This window comes from Zonotrichia albicollis, chromosome 21 (assembly GCF_047830755.1).
Source record: "Zonotrichia albicollis isolate bZonAlb1 chromosome 21, bZonAlb1.hap1, whole genome shotgun sequence".
NCBI lineage: Eukaryota > Metazoa > Chordata > Aves > Passeriformes > Passerellidae > Zonotrichia > Zonotrichia albicollis.
Genome location: NC_133839.1, coordinates 9,620,985 through 9,640,617, shown reverse-complemented (window position 1 = coordinate 9,640,617; position 19,633 = coordinate 9,620,985). Strand labels below are relative to the sequence as shown.

Sequence of the window (19,633 nt, the reverse complement as noted above, 5' to 3'; positions counted from 1 at the left end):
ATTTTTCATTCCTTCAGCAGAGTCAATCCGAACTTGAAAAAAACCCAAATAAATTGGAGAAAAATCCAGCCTTGCTGAAGAGCCCAGAGCAGCCTGGTTGCTGTTTCTGTCTTTCCGTTTCCAGCCATAAAACTCCAATTTCAGCAGGGATATTCTTCCTGCAGGTTGCCTATCTTACCTTAAATTTCCCTCCCTTAGATTTCCTTTTGTAACCACAAAATTCCAATTTCAGCAGGGTTGTTCCTCCTGCAGGTTGCCTATCTTACCTTAAATTTCCATCCAATTTCAGCAGGGATATTCTTCCTGCAGGTTGCCTATCTTACCTTAAATTTCCTTCCCTTAGATTTCCTTTTCTAGCCATAAAATTCCAATTTCAGCAGGGATATTCTTCCTGCCTTACCTTAAATTTCCATCCCTTAGATTTTCTTTTGTTACCACAAAATTCCAATTTCAGCAGGGGTGTTCCTCCTGCAGGTTGCCTGTCCTTACTTACCTTAATTTTCCATCCCTACTTATCTTGATTTTCCATGAGAAGCAGCCAGAGCCCTGTCCCTGTGAGTGATCCTTTGGGACACCTGGCACAACAAATAAAATACACCCAAAGCTCTCCCTTCAGACTGCTCTGGGAGATACATTTTGTGCATTTCTTGGTCACCTTTAACGAGGTTTATGTAAAAGGTCAGAGCAGCTGCATCCTCCGTGGATCCCAAAGAGGAAAAGACAGCAGAGCAGCTGTCCTCAAGGTGGGCTTGACCTTATCAGATGGATGAAAATGTAGGAAAAATTTTAAAAAACATTGCTGGTGCAATTAGGCAGCTGCCTCTGCGCCTGGGACTGTGACAATTCCTGCAGAGCCAGTGTGGGACGTGGGCTGGAGCAGCATCACCCCCAAAAAGCAGCAGGGGGGTGCACAGATTATGGATTTAATTATAATTTCCCAGCCCACCATAGGGAGCAGCCAGAAGGAGAGGTGATTATTATTGTTATTATCATTATTATCATCATTATTATTATTACTAGTCGCTTGCAAGAACTTTCAGATTTTCTCACTTTTAATCAGTCAAACTCCTGGAGATGATTTGTGCTTTGCTGCCTCAATAACAAAAGGTCTTTGGCAAAAGTAATCTTGTTTTAATTCACTTTAATTCACTTTCAGTCACCTCCTCCTGGGCACCACCACCAGGATGGGCCCGGGGTGGGCAAGGATCTTTCCCATTATCCAAAACTGGTTTGGGTTGGAAAAGAACCTTAAAAATCATCTCATTCCCACCCCCTGCCCTGGGCAGCGACACCTCCCGTGATTTTCCCTGCTGTCACCATAAAAATCCTCAGTAGGAAAACACCGAGGGATTTCTTTGCTCACAAACCCCCAGAGCTCCTGGCCATGGTGGTAATTTATCAGCCTCGTTATTCCATCCAAACTAATTGCTTCAAAACACAACAAAGGCATCTCCCGGCGCCTTAACAGCGAGCAGGGAAAGGGCTGTAAAAATAACAATAAACGGGATTTTATGGCAGAGGCTTCCACGGGGAAGGGTTGATGGCTGTGCACGTCCAGAGGCCAGGAAAATCAGCTCAGGGTGGGGAAATGTCAGGGAATCCTGGGGGGATGGAGCAGAGGGATGTGCAGGGGGAGCCCCCACAGCCACACCACAAAATTGGGATTGCAGGGAAAAAAACCCAAATAATTCCCACTCCGGACTGTGCAGGGTCTCACCCCTTTCTGAGCCTAATACAAAGGCTTTTAATGAGGTTAATTAGCACACAGAGCCGGTGCTGTCCCGCAGCTGCATCCTGGCCATCAGTGCTGCAATTAGAGCAGGAGTTAATTGCTGTTTTTCTTGATCTTGCTGTTGTCATTCCCTCTTCCAAAAAAAAGGATGCAGACCCCAAACACCCTTGGAAGTGAACCCTGCTTGGAGTATTTGGAGGGTTATCAAAGCCTTGGTGTACTGAGACTCAGCTGAACTGCAGGGCAAGAGGAAATGACTGAATTTTGATGTGAAAAACTAATACTGCGACAGAAAAATAATAAGAAAAAGAAAATCTCATTCTTTGGTGTTTCTAAACAAAAGGGTGGTCCCAGAGGTGAGCTGGAGCCCTGTCAGAGAGAGGAAAAGCATATTGTGCATTTCTGAGATTTTCCAGGGTTTGTTCTGTGCTCCTGAGCTTGTACCTTGTAAGTTTATTTATACACGGGTGACTTAATTAGATGTTCTTTTGTCTCCGATGGCAGCCAGATGAATCAGCACTCTCTGTACACATGCAAGGTCTCTGCTCAGGACCAGCTCCTCAGAAACTCACATTCCCAGCTTTTTTTAAAAAACCCTGCCAGGGGTTTTTGGGGGCTGTGTTTGCCCTGTCCCGAAGCTCCCAGCACTGCGTTTTCCCAACGTGGCTTTGATAACACAACCATGAGGTGAAAAATAAAGGCAACACTTTGAGGGGTAAAGAAATGCCTAGAAATGCTCACATTCATTCCCAGGAATGATGGGCACACTCAGGGCAGCACAAGTGGAGCTGCTCCTGGTTTGTGGACCCACCATAAATCACCCAGAGCTTGTGTTGCTCCAACTTGTCATGCACAGGAGACAAAAGCAGCTGATGGAGAAGATTTCTGGGATTCACTGGTTCTTTTCCTGCCTCTGGTGGTTGTCCCCAGTCCTGCACACCACCCCAAATCCCATGGGATTGCTCTCACCTTCCAGTCCAAGCCAGGAAGGAGGGATGTATTATATATCAATACAATACATTGATTTTTGCTGATCTTTTCCACCAGCAGAGCCAGTCCCTTGCTGTTTTCTACTCCAAACCCACTCAGTGATACTCAAAGCAGCACAATACTGATTTCCAAAGTTTTACACATTTTTTTTTTCCCCCTCCCAGTGTCTGGCTTCATTTTCCATCAATGTTTTCCCACAACACTGCCAGCATCGCATTATGAAGCAAACACGTGGTGGTGGCAGCCAGATGTCTGTGTTCCAGCACTTCCATCTGCAGCCAGCAACTCCTCCTGGCTGGGGAACAGCTCTGCCCACCCTGCTGGGGATGTGAAGGTGAGGAATGGAGCAGGTGCTGGTTGGGAAAGATGAAAATTTGACAAGAAAGTCTCAATGTATGATATGTACATTGAGATATGTGTGCTTGGCAGAAAGATTTTTGAATGTAGAGTCTGAAGAAGGAATAGAGATGGAAGCAAGTTTTGACATAGAAGAAAGGAATTGCTGAGCCAGTCTTACTGGATAACCAAGGAGGCAAAGGGTGTGTGAGTTAGAAGGGGTTTTTATGGCTTAGAGCAAAGGATAAACCCACCCCAAACAAAAAGATGCTTTTACCAAGCAGAAAGAGAGCACAGCAAACAAGTCAGCAAAGTTGCAAGTAGAAAAAAAGCTCTCAGAATTTTCCACTGCAAGAAAACTGAAAAACAACTTCTAGCTTCAACTAATAATGTACTAGTAAACTAAAAATGTAAACTGTAATGTACTGACTTTTAGTGATTGGAGAATAGAAATATGAATATGTTAATTACAGTAGTTATGATAGGCTATAGATAAAAGTTAAGGTATAGATTGGTTCTGCTGTATTAAGATGCTCAGCAAAGTATATAATGCATTGTGACCAAAAGAAAAGTCTATAATGCATTTGTAACCAAAAGAAAAGTCTATAATGCATTGTAACCCAAACTCAGGGTCTCCAGGCCTGCCTGCAGCTGGAGCTGGCAGCTGTAGGCACAGCTCTGTCACCACAACCCTGGGCTGCTGTAACTCATGGATACAACAAACTGCATTTTGGAGAGCTCCCTGGAGTCCCACATCCCTCATTTTGGCTCTCACAGGTGCTGGTGCCCAGGGGAGGATGCGGGAGCAGCCGATCCCTCCCGGCTCCCCTCGGGCAGGATTTTTCTCTGGCAGATGGGAGTGGGCTGCAGCATTCATTATTTGATTGCCACCTATTCCTGGCACTCTCACAATCTCCTGTTCCACCAGGGCCAGGAGCCCTCTGGGGTGGGTTGGATGTGGGAGTGGGAAGTTTTATCAGGTGCTTTTTTATTTTTTTCCTCAGCCTGGTGATTATGCAAGAGGAGGTGGAGTGTCCAAGCTGCAGCTCTGTCCTGCAGCGTTGGAGGGCAGGGAGTGTAGGAATGTGCCCCTTGTTGACAGAGTGACCAAATTATCCTTTGTCTCCTTAAAAGACAGAAGTTTCTCTCCTCAGTCTGGTAAAAAAACCCTCATGGGACTTGCGGACTTCACCTCAGACCTAAGGCTAGCCAGCTGGACAGAAGCCAAAAAGTCCTGCCTGAGCAATTCAGTAGAAAAAGAAGAGAACAAAGGAAATAATCCCTTTTGTGGAGGGTTTTTAGCAGGAGCAAGAGCCTCTTGCCCCTAGCTCAGGTTTTCTCTGTAAAGAGCTTTATTATTTTACCTTTTATTAAAACTTTTCTGTTTCTAGCACTACCTCAGAAGCCATCCTGCTGATCTGATGCCATTTTAGGCGGCTGGGCTATCTCAGGTGTGATACTGAGAGCTCATAAGACCTGGCTCAAGGGGAAAATACAACACAGGGAGGGCTCTGCCAGCTCTGGTGACCTTCCCCAGGGTGCAGGTGACAAACCACCCCATTCAAGCCCAGCTTGGTGCTGTTCCAGAAGCAGCTGGAATTTGGAGGGAGTCTCAGCACCTCTGTTTTCCATGAGAAACTGGGGGGGTGAGCAAGGAAAACCTGGCTGTTCTTGCTGCTCACTGAATTCTGCTGGAAAAAACAGAACCCAACAGCCCCATGAGAGAGTTAAACCCATTCCCAGGGTGAAGGGGAATTATCCTAAAAGTGTTGGGATCCTAAAGGTGTGGATGACAGCCCACACTTCAGCACAGGAGTGAATTCAGCAGCAGTGAGGCTTTCCAGGCCTGGCTGTCTCCCACATTCCCAAGGATGGAAAAACCCACAGCATCCCCAGGAACAGCAATCAGAGCAAACTTCCCCCTCCACCTGCTGCTGCTTTTGCTTCCACAGCAGGGACAATTTGATTTATTGGAGGTTTTTATTTCCCAGTGGTTTCCTCGGTGCTGTGTGTGGAGGGAAGATGAGCTGTCTCATCCCTGCCCTGCTCTCTGATCACATTTCCAGCTGCTCTGCCCTGATGGTGACACGTTGGTGTTTGGGCCTGCCCTGATCCAAAGATAAAAAACAAAAAGAGGGGAAAAATGAAGGGATAGAAGTGCAAGTGTGATGTTAACTCCAAAATCCCATTATCCTGGGAGATTAGCATGTGCAAACCTGACTCTGCTTGTCTGGGGCGTCACTGGAGCCTGTGTGTGATACCTGCATGCAGGAAAGAAATTTTGGGATTTCCAAAAAACATCTGTGACCTCCCAGCTGTGCCTGTGAGGGGCTGCATGCCCAGAGAAAGGAGAGATGGATTTCCCAGAGGAAGGAGAGATGGATGTCCCAGAACTGAAATGAATTCCCCAGAGCAGAGACCTTTGCTGCTCAAAGTGTCCACCTTCAGCAGGGCCAGCACAGGCTTGTAAAGCTCCAGGAGTTTTATTCCAGTGCATAAAAGAAAAATGGGATTTTTTTATCCCTCCACATAGCACGGCAACAGACATAAAGCAGGGAAAACCCCCTGGAATTTGAAGCCTGAAGGGCGCTCACAGAGGGGTTATGGGGCCTCTGCCACCTGCCTAAAATGTGAAATGTAGGGCAAAAACTCCACAGAAACTCCTGGAGTATTTTAGGATATAAAAAGCAAAGGGATAACAAGACCAGATGCTCTGTAAGAGACTCTGGATTCATCAGTGAACAACAGAGACACTAAATCATTAAACTTATTAGATACTGCAAGACAACAGAGATTAATTCCAGCACTTAATTAGAATACCTCTCATCTCCCCCTTCATCCCTGTTTTCTTTCCCTTCCCTAGTTTGTCCACATGTGTTTCCAGGGAGCCTCCTTCAGGGAAGAGGGAGGTGTGAGATATGCCAATGTTTATTTTAACAGCTCCTTTTTTAGGGCTCTGCTGTGAACATGCTCCTCCTGTTGAACGGGCTTGTTGCTATGGCAGGAAGTGCTCTGAGTTCCTTGGGTTTGCACTTTTTCCTCCCTTCCACTTCCAGGCACTTCTTGTTCCTCGTGCAAGGACATTTTTGGGGATGTTCTCATGGAGTGTCCTTCTTTCCCTTCGTTAGGGAAGGAGGCAATTAATGATCCACCACAGTTCCATGGACTGAGGGCCAGGTTGGACAGGGCTTGAAGAAACCTGGGCTGGGGAAAAGTTTCTGGGGTGGAAAGATGAGATTTGTGGTCCTTTCCAAGCCAAACCAATCCAAGTATCCATGAACCCAAACCCAACACAAATCAGGACTTTCTGCAGCGCTCAAGGACTCCTGTAAGGCTCCAAATGGGTGCTTGACTTGACAGAGCACCCACAAAAATCCTGCCTTAATCCACAGCAATCCCAGCATTCATGCTTTATTTATCATTTAAATTTAATTCATGTATAAATTTCTCATTTAAATTTAAATCATGTATAGATTTATCATTTATAAATTTAAATATATATTTTAATATGGAAATATATATGATATATATATTTCTAAATGTAAATATATATTATATTAAATATATGATTTAAATATTTATAGAAAATATAGATTATTTTAAATATAGAATTTAAACAATTAATTAAATATATTTATAAATATTATATTTATAAATATATATTATATATATTATAAAAATATTAATTAAATATATTAATTTAAGAATTAATATATAATTATATCAAATATATAATTAAACATATCATTTAATATAAAAATTATTGTATAAGACTAAATATTAAATAATAATATAATTAAAAATTTAGGTATATATTATATTAAATATATGCTTTAAATATTTTATTAAATATAATATATTTAATATATAATGTAAAATAATTAAATATATTAATTTAATAATCAATATATCATTATTTAAATATATATTTAAATATATAATTTAATATAATAACTATATAACATTAAAATATTGAAGAATAATATAATTTTAAAATTTATTTCTCACCAAAATAAGCCACATTAGAGCATGGCTGTGCAGCTCTTGTGGCCCCTTTCCAGCAGCAGCCTCTGCTTCCAGTGAGCATTTCAGCTGCTCACACAGCCCATTAGGCACCAGCACCCCCAGGACAGATTTCCTGCTGACCCTTTGCTGATTGCCCTGCCGCAGGTTTGCTCCCATCTGCGCAGGGCTGGTTTGACACCGAGGGCTGGAACATTTCCCAGCTCTTTATCCCGGCTTTGTGCGTGCCTGGGCCCGGGGCTCCTGGCCCTGGGACCCATCAGGGCTGAGCCCGTGGGAGGGGCAGGGATTGGAACGTTGTGGTGATGCACTAATGAGGGATGGTAATTAAACAGCTGGCAGGGTTTTTTTGGTTTTTTGGTGTTCTTTTTTGCTGTATAAAAACCCTCTGGTTTATCGAGATGTCCAAAGCAATGTTGTGGCTGGAATCTGGGCACGGAGCCCTGCTGGTTTATAGAGCTTCACCTTCCTCTGCTGCTGGAGCACTGAGGGCTGTGCTGGGAGTGCAGGGAACGCCTGCAAACACCTGCAGAACCACCAGAAACACAGCACAAACACCTGCAAAAACATCCCAAACACACCAAACACCTGCAAAACCCCCCAAACACACCAAACACTTGCAAAACCACCCCAAACAAACCACAAACACCTGCAAACCCACCCCAAACACACCATAAACACACCAAACACCTGCAAATGCACCCCAAACACACCATAAACACACCAAATGCCTGCAAAACCACCCTAAACTCACCCCAAACACACCAAACACCTGCCAAACCACCCCAAACACCTGCAAAACCACCTCAAATGTTTGCTGCCAGCTGATCCCATGCTATTCCTTGCTCATCCTGTGGATTTTCCCTGGACCTTGCTCAGCAGGCCCCAGCTGCTTGCCTGCTCCTCCCAGCCAGGATCACTGGCACATTCCTGCCCAGCTGCTGGTTTAAAATCCCAGCACAGACACCAAGCTGCAATCAAACTTTAATTGAGCTCCTTCATCCAGAGGGGACATCCCTGGGTCCCTGCCAGGCCCTGAGGTGACCCTTTGCAGCCCCAGGGTTTGTGTTTTATTTCATTGCAGGCCCTGGGGTGACCCTTTGCAGCCCCAGGGTTGTGTTTTGTGTTTTATTCCAGAATGCCAGGGCCAGTTTGGTGGTGGAGGAAGAGCTCCAATTTTCATTCAGGGTGACAGGGCCTGGTGCAATGTGACTGGGAAATGCTGGATTGCCACAGATGGCAGATTTGTGTTCCCTCTCCCCAAGGCCTCTGGTGCTGGGAGGGTTTGAGGAAGGGCCCACGGTGCTGCTCTGCCTGCAGACAGCTTTTCTAATAGCTCAGGAAGTGCCAAAATGTGATAAATGGGGAAATTCTCCTCGAGGTGAAGAGGTTTTTTAAAAGCCAGGTCAGAAAGGCAGAAGGAGGGAGGGGAAAAGCTCAGGCCTTGTCTGAGCTGAGGATCAGCAGGGAACAAACCTGCGGGGATGGCCCTGAGCCCCTGTGGGGCTCCACCTGCTCTGGGGTGCTGCTCCCTGTCCCACACCTGATCCTGAGGGTCACTTCTGCCTCCTCTCCAAAGCCACAGAGCCATCAGTGACTACAGCTGCCTGCCCAGACGGTTCCTTATGCAACCACTCCTCTTTTCGTTCCTTTTTTTGGGTTTGATTTGACAGATTTGCTTCAAAAGCAGCGTGGGAATACAAATGACATGTTCAATCCAGATCAGCTCTGGCTTTACAACGTCCCAGAGAAGATAAGTGCTGTATTATCACAAGTGCTGGCAACAAAAGCCCAGCTCAGGTTGTGGCTCCTGAGGCTGTCACGGCTCTGCCACACCCCAAAACCTTCTCCTCCTGTGGTGGTTGCACAATGTATTCCTGACACCACGAATTTCCTCCTCCTGGGTCTGGTTTTCAGGAGGAAGAAGTGATTTGGGGTGAGTTAAACCCCTGAGGGCTGCTGCCTGTCTTGCTGCACCCTGCTTTATCCTCATGGATGTGATGGGAACGTGGCCATCCTTTCCAAAAGCCTTGGGAGTGACATTTGAGAGGTTTTCAGCACATCCTGCATCCCTCTCCAGGCCAGCAGAGCCACTGCTTCCCTTCTCTGCAGATTTTAGGAACAGCCTTGTCAAGTGGTCGCTCACCTCCCCAAATTTTTGGCCACCATGGTAAATCTGCCCATGGATTTCAAAGCAGACCCAATTTTCCTCCTGCGTTTGTAGCTGCACTCCTCCAGCTCCCAGTTGGTGTGATCCACTGAATATAATCCATGCCCAGCTGGCTTTTATTTATTCCTGATGATCCTGAGGCTGGAAAATGCTGGAACAGAAGGTTTCAGGACCTGTCAACAGGCAGGGGCACATCCAAGGTAAATTCATATAAAGAGGGATGTGTACATTTGTTTTTACAGTGCTGTAAAAGTGGAGTTATTAGGAAATCAGCCTCTAATTGCCCTCTTAATGATTCTAACTCCTCTGCACTCATTCAGAGTCATCTCTATTGTGTCAGGTATGAAAAGAGCAGCCTCATTGACATGGTTTATGACTTTATTAAAACCTGGGGTTTTACATAAATAACGAGCAGCTCCTCAGTTATATTTCCCTAGTGAAGGAAATGTGTGTGTTGGTGTGGGTCCAAGGCAATTTGTAAACACAAAGTATTAAAAGGCTCAACAATTCTAAAAAAGTTTTTAATTGGAAACTCAACAAATTGCTCGGCAAGTTCTTAATGCTTCAATATGGAGCTCTCAGATAATGAGGAGCTAATTAAGGGGCCAGGATTCAGTTTTTTATGATAACTGTCTCCATATGGGCTCAGCACTCGGTGCTTGCAGAACTAATGAAGGTCAGGGAAGTAACAGCAAAGGAAGAAAGGGAAATTTTTAGCTCTCACAGTTGTGATGGTGCTAAACAACAGCCAGGGTTTCTGCCTGGCTTCTAGGCCAGGTGCTGAGTGAGCTTCATTTAATTCCTGGGACAGGCTGGGGGCATTTCACTTCCCAAAGCTCCATTTCACTGTCCTAAGCTGCATTTTATGGTCCAGAGCTGCATTTCACTGCCCCGAGCTTCACTTCACTGCCCAAAGCTGCATTTCACTGCCCAGAGCTGTATTTCACTGCCCTGAGCTGTATTTCACTGCCCTGAGCTGTATTTCAAGGACCAGAGCTGCATTCCACTGCCCTGAGCTGCATTTCACTGCCCAGAGCTGCATTTCAGAGCCCAGAGCTGGGCAGGATCCCCTGGGATGGGCTGAGGGCTCCAGGGAAGGGCTCCAGGATCAGAGCCAAGGCCAGGGCAGGATCATGGCTTGGCAAAGGGCAGGAATGAGAACAAATCCCACCAGTTCCCCCTTCATCCCATGGCAGGTGTGACCCAGCTGGAGGGAGCTGGTCCCCCTGACTCAGGGTGAAGTTTTGTTTTCATTTAATTTTTTTAATGAAAAATTAAATCATGGAGTGGTTTGGGTTGGAAGGGACCTTACAGATCATCTCATCCCACCCCTGCCATGGGCAGGGACAACTTCCACTGTGGATCCAAGCCCTGTCCAGCCTGGCCTTGGACACTTCCAGGAATCCAGGGGCAGCCACAGCTTCTCTCCACCCTCAGAAGAAAAAATTATTTTGTAATATCTCATGTAAATCTCCCTTATTTCAGTGCAAGCCATTCCCCCTCATCTTGTAATTCATAAATGTTCCCTTTCCATCAAACCTGTCCCATCTGTGGAGCTGGGACTGGACTGGTGGGGCTGGGAGCAGCTTGGGTTGTGCACCAAGCCCTCCCCAATGCCTGGAGCAGGGCTTCCCAAGGAACACCTTGGCAAATATTAACACAAACACACGCAGAACCATGGTCAGATGTTCCTCTGAAGCAGCTCACTGACTCCCAGCACTAAATTTGGACCAACAAGCCTCGTGCATCAAATAATGAAGTCATAGGCTATAGAAAGCAATCCTCTGGGACGTTCTTGTCGTTGAGTGGCTCATCCACTTCCAATCTGATCCATACCATTAAGTGTAGGGCCATATGGCATCCATTTATAGAATATTGCACTACAGGCAAATAGGACAAAGGTACACCCCTCAAAGCACTTCCCTCATCTCATTAACTTTGGGTACATGTTACACAGGAGCTGCTCCTGCTCTGCTGCCTTCAAGGACATTTTGTGCTCTGGAGCCTTTGTCTTAAATGAATTGCACTCGGAAAATTAGAATCTAAATGTAGCTGTGTCCTAAAGCAAACAGCATTATTTTGCCTTTCTGTAATTCGATTTATTTTTGCAGATCGATGTTTTGAAGCAGGCGTGTTCTTTTGTCCTCAACTCCTGTCTAATGACCATGCTGACTGCAGGGAACCTGGCACAGGGTGGTGTCGGTGTGCCAGGGTGGGCTGGGCAGGTTTCAGTGGTGCCCTGCCATGTGCTGTGCTCTGCTTGGAACCCCTCCCCAAAACTGGACACATTGGCTGGGGCAAATTCTGTTAACACCTGCAGAGGTCTGGCTGTGAGTTGTGAGGTCCCATTTCCCTCTGGTGTGAGGTTGGGGTCCCATCTCTCTCTGGTGTGAGCTTTGGGGTCCCATCTCTCTCTGGTGTGAGCTTTGGGGTCCCATCTCTCTCTGTGTGAGATGTGGGGTCTTGGAGAGGAACCACCCCCTCATTAGAACATTCCTAGGATGGAGGACACAAAGCCTGGCTGCTGGGACAATCAGCCACACCACAAAGCAATCCAGCACGTGGCACAGCCAGGATTCCCTCCCACTTTTCCACCCTAAAGCCCTCGGGGAGCTGGGCAGGAGCAGTTCCAGTGCAAAACCCAGCCCTGGTGCCACCACCAGCCTCTGTCCCATCGATTGCAGCACCCCTGGACCCAGTTCCAGCCCTTACAGTAGCAATGTGCTGCCCTTCAGTGAGTTTGCACTGAAGAAATGCATTAATTAAAGAAAAATTACTGCAGGTGCCTTCCTGCTTTTTGGCTTTACAGATTTCTCCTGCACATCGAGGATCAATACTGCTGCCAATTACACCGTGGGTCTCCGGCCCCCCTTTTTGAGCTTCTTGGAGGGAAAAGCACTGCTGAACAGCGAAGTTCTCCACAAAGCTGGCAGCCCAGAGAGCTGGAATTACAGAGTGCAGCAGAGGAATGAGTCCTCAGAGAGCTGTCCCCATTCTGCATCCAGCCAAGGCTTCAGTGAGAGCAGCAGAGCTGACACAGGGCAGGCTCAGCCCCGTGGAACTGCCTGGAACATCTTCACGGGGAGGATTGCTCGGTGCTTGTGGTTTAATCCAGCTCTGAGAAATCACACTACACTGCTTTGTTTTTTCCATTTTCCCTCCTCCTGTTGGAGAGCTCAGCAGGAAACTGCTGCAAAGGCTGAGAGGTTGGAATGTGGATGTGCAGCTTGCAGCAAACGCCGATTGCTGATATTCAATTTCCTGACCTTGGTAATAATCCCTGCTCCTTCCCAGGGCCCTGAACCATCCATCTGCTGAGCCCAAAGGCTGAGCCTCACTGGGCCACTTGGCTGGAAAATTGTCATTCCTGGTGGTGCTAAATGTGGCCAATCTGTGGGGGAAGAGGCAGAGAAAAGCTAAAACCACCTCAGTGAGCTATTTGCAGCTTGCACAGGGACCATGCCCCAGCTGCCCTCGAGATCCAGCTCAGGATCACCCTGGATGGGTGGGGAAGGTGCTGGCCCTTCACCTGGAGCTGGCTGGAGTGGGAATTGCTAAATATTGTTGTTCTGGAGGTGCAGGGGAGAGACAGGACTCCACATCTCAGCAGAGAGAGGTGGGACCTCAAATATCACAGAGAGAGAGATGGGACCCCAAATCTCAAAGAGAGAGAGAGATGAGACCCCAAATCTTACACCAGAGATAGATGGGACCCCAAATTTCACAGCAAAGAGAGGTAAGACCCCCAAATCTCACACCTGAGGGAGATGGGATCTCACATCTCCCACAGAGAGAGATGAGACCCCAAATCTCACACCTGAGGGAGATGTGCGTCCTGTACCCCGTGAGGTCCCTGCTTTGGCAGAACCAGGAGGGCTGAGTGTGACAGTGACAGTCACTCTTTAGAACAAGTTAAATAAAGGAGATTTTTACCTGCAGAAGCCTGCAGCAAACTCAGGGTGGGGGGCACTCCAAGAAGCCAAGAAGGAATGGGATCCAGTTGCTCTCAGGAGTCCCAAGCAGTGTCTGCAGCTCCGATAAAGGCGGCAGATGATGAGATTTCCCCCTGTTGTGGCACCAACACCAGACACTGTCAGTCCCTGAGGGGATGGCCAGACTCTGCCCACAGCAGGAGCCGCCAGGATTTTATGTCCTTGAAGCAGTGCCTGCTCCAGATGAAAATGAGAAGGGAATCCCTGCAGAGCAGAGAGCCAACCCTCCACCCTCCCAGCCCCAGCTACACATGGGGAAATATTCCCTGGAAGGAAACTCAGGATGGCTGCTCAGCATTTACCCCCAAAAATTCCAGCTCTCCCTCCCCTGCACTGGCTCACTCACACAGAGAAGACACCAAACAAAGCAGGGAAGTCTCCTAATAGTTTTATTGTTCCTTAGATAACTGTGGATAGTACAAATTTTTTCCTCTTAAAAAAAAAATTAATTACCTTCACACTTCCATAAACAAAGCTTCCCATGGGAATCTGCTGCCACAGAAATCTCCACGGAAGCGATTTCCAACCACCATAATGCTATGTAGATAGATAACAGTAAGAGAATATTCCTGTAATTATCAACATGAAATTGGTTACCTGTGTATAAGGGTGAACACTGACCTTTTTTTTTTTTTGCCTTTTAAGAAACGAAAAAACCATCATTTATTAAATCCAAACTACATCATTGCATTTACAACATTCATTGCATAAACTGGACATACAAAGTTTTGCCACCTCTGGTAAATAACAGACATACATTATACAATATAGTTGCTGAATACATAAGTTCAAACAATATGGGTACAACAACTTGTTCATAATACATACTTAAACCATCGTGTTTAATAAGTTACTAAGACACAGATCCATGAGCTACTTCGGGTCTCAGCACAGTTAATCTAAGTGACAAGAACACAGTTGAGAGACACAGTAGCTGCAATGGAAGGCAAAGAAAACTAACCTGTGATAGGTCTTGTTGAGACAGCCAGAGCTCCTCACGGGTCAGCTTCTCCTGCTTTTCCTTTCCACACACCCATCACAGCTGCCCGTGACGCCGGGGGAATGTCCATGCAAGCCACACACGGAGGAGAGCGAGGCTCCCGAGGGTGAACTTCCAACAGTCATTGCCTTACTGCTTGAGGATGTTCTCTAGGTTTGCTATCAGAACAGAAACAAAACAAAACCCCAAACTGAAGTGGTTCTGAGTGCAGTTCCAGCTGCAAGTACACGGTTACTCGTGAGTCTATAACACAGGGCCAGACTTCTAGAAATGTAGAGGTAATGCTGATCTGTCAGGCTTACGCTGAATAATCCTCCATGATGTGTTGGTCTTAATTTTGGCAGCTGTTTTTTATATGTTTACTTATTTAAAGTATGTTCCCTTAATAGCAATTTTTTTTAAATTAGTTTCTCCCTTTTTTTTCCTTTTTATCATTATTATTTTTTTTTAAATTTTCACTTTAATTTATTTATTTATTCTTCCCCCCCCCATAAACCCAGTTTCCAACCAAGGCCGGGCTACAACTCGTCGGAGCGGATGACGTGGAAGAGGGTGACGTTGTAGAGGATTTGATGCCCGTTGTTCCAGGCGTAGAGAGCCCGATCCTTGGGGTTGTAGTCCAACATGGAGATGTGGGAGTACTTGTTCTGGAAGGGGATGTCGATGTACTCGTAGGTGGAGGCGTTGGTCTGGTAGGCGTAGTGCACCTTGGTGCCTCCCGAGTAGCCGTTGGTGACGTAGAGCGTGCCGCAGATGATGAAGGCCTCGCCGGCGCTGCGTTTCGGGTAGCTGGTGTTCCAGGTCTGCAGGCTCTGCAGGGTGTTGGGGTCCAACTTGCTGATGACGATGTTGCCGGCGTTCTGGTTGGTGGCGTAGACGGCCCAGAGCCCGTTCTCGTCCACCATGAGGTCGATGTCGGAGTGGCCGCCCCAGGCGTAGTGGTACATGTTGTTGTAGCCGGCGTAGTCCAGGCTGCGCGTCTTGAGGATGGTCTCCGTCTTCAAGTCGAACCTGATGATGATGTGACTTTGGTATTTGTTGAAGTAGATGGAGCCGTTGTAGACCACCTGGCCCGTGCCCGACCAGGGGTGGGGCAGGCGGTGCGAGGTGAAGTTGTCGGTGTTCATGAAATCCGCCATGGATTTGTACTCGCGGACGAAGCGGTTGTTGTGGTAGCTGTCCATGTACCAAACCTGCACGAGGCAAACACGGCTGGTTAGGGAGAGTATTGGAATGATATATAGCTGGATGGGACGTGCCTGAGCTCGTCTGGCCCTTGCTGCTTGACCAAATAGTGGCACTGTGGTGTTTCACCCCACAGACACTTTGGGCTGGCTGGGTGTGTGGTGTTTCACCCCACAGACACTTTGGGCTGGCTGGGTGTGTGGTGTTTCACCCCACAGACACTTTGGGCTGGCTGGGTGCTGCACTGGGCCCATGGGTACAAGTCCAGGCCTGCAGGAGCTCTGGTGGTGGTGGGATGGAGCTTCCACCATAACAGGGGCTGCTCCTCAGGTTTCCCTCTGCCAGAGAAGCTTTAAGGCGTTGATGAAGGAAAGGAGTGGGCTCTGATGGAGGGTTTGGATCCAGAGCTTTATTCTGGCCCACAGGCCTCTGAGTGCAGCACCAGCTCCAGCAGAACTCCCTGAGCCCGTGGTTGTTGTTCCTTTGAACCCCGGGGAGAGGGGCAGAGAAGGAACATGAGGACCACCAACCAGGGGGGAAATCTCAGGGGACAGAGGACACCTGGATGGCCCAGTGTCCCTCCAGGGGTGGAGGGCATCCTTTGAATCTGCCAATCCCTTCTGGAATGCCAGGATTGACAGACAGTGCTGGGAGGGGAAAGGAGAAGTGACTGACACACCTGGCAGGGAATTATCAGGGAGGAACCCGGGGTATCTGAGGCAAACCATGACATTGCACTGCAACAGAGAGAAATCCAAAGCCAGGAGTTGTGCAATCGTCATAAAATGGTTTGGAATGGAGATTAAAACTCAGCCCTGCCAAGGATGCCTTCCACCAGAGCAGGCTGCTCCAAATCTGGCCTTGAATCCAGCCAACATCTGTCACCTACATCCAGAAACAACCCCAATTTCTGGAGCCCCAAATCAGCCAGGAAATCAACCCAACAGTAAAGCTTTCCCTGGGGGATAACCTGATATCTCCTTGGCTTAAGCGTTCCCCTGGGAATGCTGGTGGCTGGCACCACCCTCCCTTCCCCAGGGCAATTAGCAGCTTTTCCCTGGCTAAACCCAGCATTTTCCGTGCTGCTGCTGCTGCTTTTGCTTCCCGCGGTAACACTCAGTAAATTACAGCAGCTGCTGTGCACAACTCCATTAATTTGGAATGCGGGAGCGAGGGATGCAATCACTCATTGTCAGGCAAATTCAGGCAAAAAGTCCATATTGGTTTAAAAATCATACACTGCTGCATCAAAAAGCTTAAAGCGAGGCTGCTGAAATATAAGAGACAAAGACATCTAAATCTTGCTCTGGGTGGATTGGGGAGAGATTTTAGATCATCATTTAAGTGCCAGTTCACTGGGGACACTGTCTAGACTCCTTAAAAAAAACAAAAAAAGCTTTTGTTATATGAAACCAATTCCGAGGCAAATGACCAAGCTGCGCAGTTAATATCCACAAGAAATATCCAGCCAGCCACTGACATTCTGGATGCAGTTGCTGCCTGAAAATGAGAGAGCTGCTTTCTGTTAGAGCCATTTAGGAAGGAGAAAAGGTAAATTTAGGAAGGAGAAAAGGTAAATTTAGGAAGGAGAAAAGGTAAATTTAGCAAGAGGGAAGCCTTTAAGGCTGCAGATTTGGGTGATGTAGTGCAGATTTCTTCTGCAAACCCCTTGCAAAATCTGACAGCTCTGTGTCTGGAGTGTGATCATCAGTCTTTGAGAAGGGCAGCCCAACATTTGGCTGCTGCCTTTGGGAAGTCAACTGGGGTCTCCAAAAACTTTGGAGGGAATTTCAGCTTTCTGTCACTGCCTCCCTGGAAAGCTGCAGAGTTGGGGAATGGATTTGTGCAAATGGCTCAGTCCCTCAGCCCCAAACCTTGCTGGGCTTGGGGGTGGCTGCAAAAGCATCAGAGAACAGCCAGAGCTGGAAATGAAACTTCAGCTGGGAAATTATAGGGGAAAAAACCAACCAAAACGTCACTCTCTCTTTGCTGCTTCCATTTCATTATCCGGTATTAAAAATTCAACATGCAAATGTGTTGTTGTGCTCAGTTTTTAAAGCTCAGCAGAGCCCTGTGTCACTGTGCAGGGGCTGCAGGACCCAAGAGCATTCCCAGCTCTGGAAAAGCAGGGATTGATGGATGAACAATGTCCCATCACAGCAGCTGGCTCTGAGCAACCTCCTCCTGCCCCCACGCAGCAATCCCAGCCCTCAGCATCCACCTGCTGCTCCCACAGCACTCACAAATCTCCCCCGGTTGTGTTCCGTGGTTTCATGACATGAACAAATGATCACAGGAGCACCAAACCCCTCCTGGGGCTCGGGGACAGGAGCTGGGGATGATGAACTGCCCATCCTCACCGTCCCACTCTGCTGAGCAGCCAGTGCAGTTCACCTAATGGTGTGTTCCTAATAAAATTCCCAGCAGGTTTTCTATATTAAATACACAGAGAGGCTTGGGAAGCTCCAGCTCCGGTTTGCAGCCCACTTGTACGACAAAAATACGCTGCAGAAAAAGGCATGGCTAAAAAAAATACCAAAAAATAGCAAAAAATAGCGGTTTGAGACAAAACTCTCTGAAGACACGGGAGGATCTTTAGCATTGGAACCACCAGCTTCAGCTGAAAAATGTTTTAGTGCCAAGGGAAGCAGCAAGCACAGCCTGAAGGGGACAATCCTGTCCCCTCTCTTGAGCAGAATGGGATGTGATGGGGGTAAAACCTTCCCATCTCACCTCTAAGCAGGGTTTTATTTGGGCTGGAGGTGAAATTTTGCTTAATAACTGTAAAATATGGAGGTGTTGAATTGGGGCAGCGGTGCCAACCAGTTGGCTGCTGGAGGGAAAGAGCCTGACAACTCAAGTCACCTTCAAAGAAACCACCTAGGGCTGACTTCTCCAGAGCATCCCTTGTCCTCTCTCAGCTACAGAGCTGGTGCCAGGGCACAGATCCCAAAATAGGTGCCCTGATCCAGCCCTTGCTGGTGCCTTTATCCTCTGAAGGATGCTGGATGCAGGAGGGAATTACAGGCAGCCAAGCTTTCTGCTGCTTGTTTTGTTTTGCTGCCTGCAAATCCTCGGCAAACACTCGAGATATTTTCCATTCCATCAGTCATGGGGAGCTGGGATTGATTTTCAGCCAGTTATTGGCCTCCTACCTCCTTGGGATCAAAATTGAATGGTCTGAATGGAAAAAAAATAAAAGACCAAAACAAAGCAAAACAAATCTCTCTCTCTCTGGCTGCAGCCAGTTAATTCCTCACAACAATGAAGGTGGAGGATGGAGGGCAAATGCAGGCAGATGACATTATCAGAGGTGCTGGCAGCAGCAGAGCAGCAGGGACCAGGACCACGGGTCCCTCTGCTCAGCCCCAGCTCCCTCCTGGCTGCCAAACACAGATTAGAAACCCAATACTTGCTTTTTTTTTGCCACACGGACCTCATGGTGACAATTCCCTCATCACTGAGTTCCACCTGCCCAGGAAAGGGAGCAGGGCAGGGGCTGCTCATCTTCTCCTCATCCTCCCTCCCTGCGGATGCTCAGCCCCTCCTGCTGCCAGCAGAGCCCTGTGGGATGGATGAGGCCATTCCCTGGTTTTCCCAGTGATGAATATTCACTGTCCTCAGGTGTTGCAGACATCTTTTAATGAAAAATCCTTTCCTTAGGATTTTTTCCTCCTGAGAAGCTGAGAGGCCTCAGGGACAAAATGTAAACAATGGTTATCTGCTGCTGTGGAATGCAACAGGTGCATCTGTGATTGGTCTCATGTGGTTGTTTCTGATTAATGGACGATCACAGCCCAGCTGGCTCGGACACAGAGCCTGAGCAACAAACCTTTGTTATCATTCCTTTCTATTCTTAGATTAGCTAGCCTTCTGATGAAACCTTTTCTTCTATTCTTTTAGTATCGTTTTAATGTAATATACATTTAATAAAATAATAAATCAAGCCTTCTGAAACATGGAGTCAGATCCTTGTCTCTTCCCTCAACATAAAACCCATGTGAGCACGGTCACACTCAGGCACACGGGTGATGCTGCTGTCACACACTCTTACCTTGTTCTCCCCCTCAGGAGCCAGAGGATCCGTCATCCACGATCCAAAGCGGGAGCCCGAGGTTTTAATTGTGATCGGGTCACTTATTCCCGTCAGCTTCCCACAGGCTGGAAAAGAGGGGAAGGCTGGTGAGCACCACGACAGCCCCCGA

General features: G+C 47.3%; 1 protein-coding gene across 2 annotated transcripts in view; it reads right to left on the bottom strand.

The window, feature by feature from the left end:
* Nucleotides 1-13,615: 13,615 nt before the first annotated feature.
* Nucleotides 13,616-19,633, bottom strand: part of OLFM1 (olfactomedin 1) — a 35,106-nt gene continuing 29,088 nt past the window's right edge. For both annotated transcript variants that reach the window (XM_074556416.1, XM_074556415.1), the window contains 2 exons: nt 19,483-19,589; nt 13,616-15,436 (listed from right to left, as the gene is read on the bottom strand). In XM_074556416.1, the coding sequence (XP_074412517.1) occupies nt 14,762-15,436; nt 19,483-19,589 (782 nt within the window). In that variant the 3' untranslated portion in view covers nt 13,616-14,761. The remainder of the gene's footprint in view (nt 15,437-19,482; nt 19,590-19,633) is intronic.